Raw genomic sequence first — 2,668 nt, forward strand, 5'->3', positions numbered from 1 at the left:
TGCAGACTTCGTCATCAGGTACATCCTGCACTACCCATATGCCATTATTTCTGATGTCCTCACTTGCAGCAAGTATCATTTTTGCATTGCGGCTCTTGCTAACCTTATCAGACAACACAATGCAACACAAAGCTGCACTGTACTCTCATTGGTTATGGTTATTTATTGGCTTTATTGTAACTTTTTGTCTTTGTTATAGTGTAATTATACCGTTAAGTACTGTGTAATATTAATTAACAAAATGTACTTACTATAGGGTTAGGGGTTGCACTTTATTTTGCAGTATGTGAACTTACAGTGTACCTACCTAAGGACGTACTGGTAATATAAGGTAACTACATGGGGTAGGGTTAAGTTTAGGGGTAGGTTCGGGGTTAGTACCTAGTTATTACATGTACATTACTATAATAAGTACTTAGTATTTACATGAGTGACAGGACTGTAAAATAAAGTGCTACCGGGTTAGGTTTAGGGTTAGTTGCTTGTAATTATGTGTAATTTACTGCTATTACTACAGTACATATGTACAGTGGCATGTGAAAATTTGTGAACCCCTTGCAGAATCTGTGAAAATGTTAATAATTTTAACAAAAAAAGAGAGCATACAAAATGCATGTTATTTTTATTTAGTACTTTTTTTTTAGTAAGATATTTTACATAAGATATGTTTATATATAGTCCACAAGACAAAAAAAAACTGAAATTGTCAAAATATCCCCCTTCAAAGGTTTGGGAACCCTTGGTTCTTAATACTGTGTGTGGCTACCTGGATGATTAGATTTTGTGATGGTTGTTCATGAGTCCCTTGTTTGTCCTGAACAGTTGAACTGCCTGCTGTTCTTCAGAAAAATCCTTCAGGTCCCACAAATTATTGGTTTTCCAGCATTCTTGTGTATTTGAATCCTTTCCAGCAGTGACTGTATGATTTTGAGATCCATCTTTTCACACCGAGGACAACTGAGGGACTCAAACACAACTATTAAAACAGCTTCAAACATTCACTGATGCTCCTGAAGGAAACACGATGCATTAAGAGCATTTTTGAATTTGAAGATCAAGGTAAATTGTACTTAATTTGTCTTCCGGGAAACATGCAAGTATCTTCTGTTGCTTCTGAAGGGCAGTACTAAATGGGAAAAAAATATATATATATTTCAACAAAATAAGAAAAATTTGGACATCTTCATCCTGTTCAAAAGTTTTCACCCCTCTTAATGCATCGTGTTTCCTTCAGGAGCATCAGTGAATGTTTGAAGCTGTTTTAATAGTTGTGTTTGAGTCCCTCAGTTGTCCTCGGTGTGAAAAGATGGATCTCAAAATCATACAGTCACTGCTGGAAAGGATTCAAATACACAAGAATGCTGGAAAACCAATAATTTGTGGGACCTGAAGGATTTTTCTGAAGAACAGCAGGCAGTTCAACTGTTCAGAACAAACAAGGGACTCATGAACAACCATCACAAAATCTAATCATCCAGGTAGCCACACACAGTATTAAGATCCAAGGGTTCCCAAACCTTTGAAGGGAGTTATTTTATAATTTTTTTCTGTCTTGTGGACTATATGTAAACATATTTTATGTAAAATATCTTACTCAGGACAGTAATGAATAAAAATAACATGCATTTTGTATGATCTCTCTACCTCTGTCTAAATTATTAACATTTTCACAGATTCTGCAAGGGGTTCCCAAACTTTCGCATGCCACTGTATCACATGTATAGCAAGGACAGTGTAAAGTAGAAAATAATCTAGAGCAGAAGACTAATTACGAAATAATAGTTAGTTGATATGTGCAGAGTGGAATAGAATAAATTCAAAATCAAAGATAGAAATCACAATAAACATGTATATTGCGGCAGTGTTCTGTTATGAGGGTCTGTCATATAACTTCCAGAAAGGCTATGGTTTGAATTCATGGGGCTCTCATTTTTATTGACATTTTAATAGCCCTACTTATCAGAATTAGATCCAGCAATTTTTTAATTATTGATATTTTTTCAGGTTGAACTTGGCTCCCGTTAATAGCAGTGATGTTGGGGTAAAGACTGATCTAGTGACCATCAATCCCAGTCAGCTCTCAGCAGAGTGAGATGATATTAACACACTTATTAACATAAAGATTCAAATTAACATTATTTAAGTGAGGAAAGTAAGATAACATTTAATATACTGTATGTATTGATGTTGCAACTGATCATTTATGTGCATATCTCTGCAGTTTCAGAAATATGGCTGTGAATCCAGGTCTGCTGGTGCGGCACGTGAGTGTGTATGGAAATGCGTCTCTGATGATTCCAGCCTTTGCATACACAGTCTGCACTGCGGTGTCAATTAAAACACTCCAGGTGCTCCAGCCATAAAGGCCTCAGCAGCCTGTGGTGTTCTTTAGTCCATACTACCTCAAGACATTGGACCGTTTCTGGAAGGGGCTTGGCCTGAAAGAAAAACGCCTCTCCACAGGTTTCATGTTAGTTAATATGGCACTAGAGCTGTGTGATGATGTGCATTTATATGGATTCTGGCCATTTGACATCAATCTAAAGCAGCAGACACTTCAACACCATTATTATGACAACAAACCACCCAAACCGTTCGTGCACGCCATGCCAGAGGAGTTCATCTACTTGTTACAGCTTCACAGCCAGGGGGCGCTAACACTGCACCT

At 37.1% G+C, this 2,668-nt stretch overlaps 1 protein-coding gene across 1 annotated transcript; it reads left to right on the forward strand.

Moving 5' to 3' along the window:
* Window positions 1–2,004: 2,004 nt before the first annotated feature.
* LOC107578799 (alpha-2,8-sialyltransferase 8F-like) lies at window positions 2,005–2,662 on the forward strand (the record flags this gene model as incomplete). The annotated part of the gene is given in 2 exon segments (XM_016264715.1): window positions 2,005–2,088; window positions 2,222–2,662. Coding segments are annotated over 2 exon segments (525 nt in total), but the record flags the coding sequence as incomplete, so codon positions are not given.
* Window positions 2,663–2,668: the final 6 nt, after the last annotated feature.

This window comes from Sinocyclocheilus grahami, unplaced genomic scaffold (assembly GCF_001515645.1).
Source record: "Sinocyclocheilus grahami isolate Dianchi unplaced genomic scaffold, SAMN03320097.WGS_v1.1 scaffold12043.1, whole genome shotgun sequence".
Classification (NCBI taxonomy): domain Eukaryota; kingdom Metazoa; phylum Chordata; class Actinopteri; order Cypriniformes; family Cyprinidae; genus Sinocyclocheilus; species Sinocyclocheilus grahami.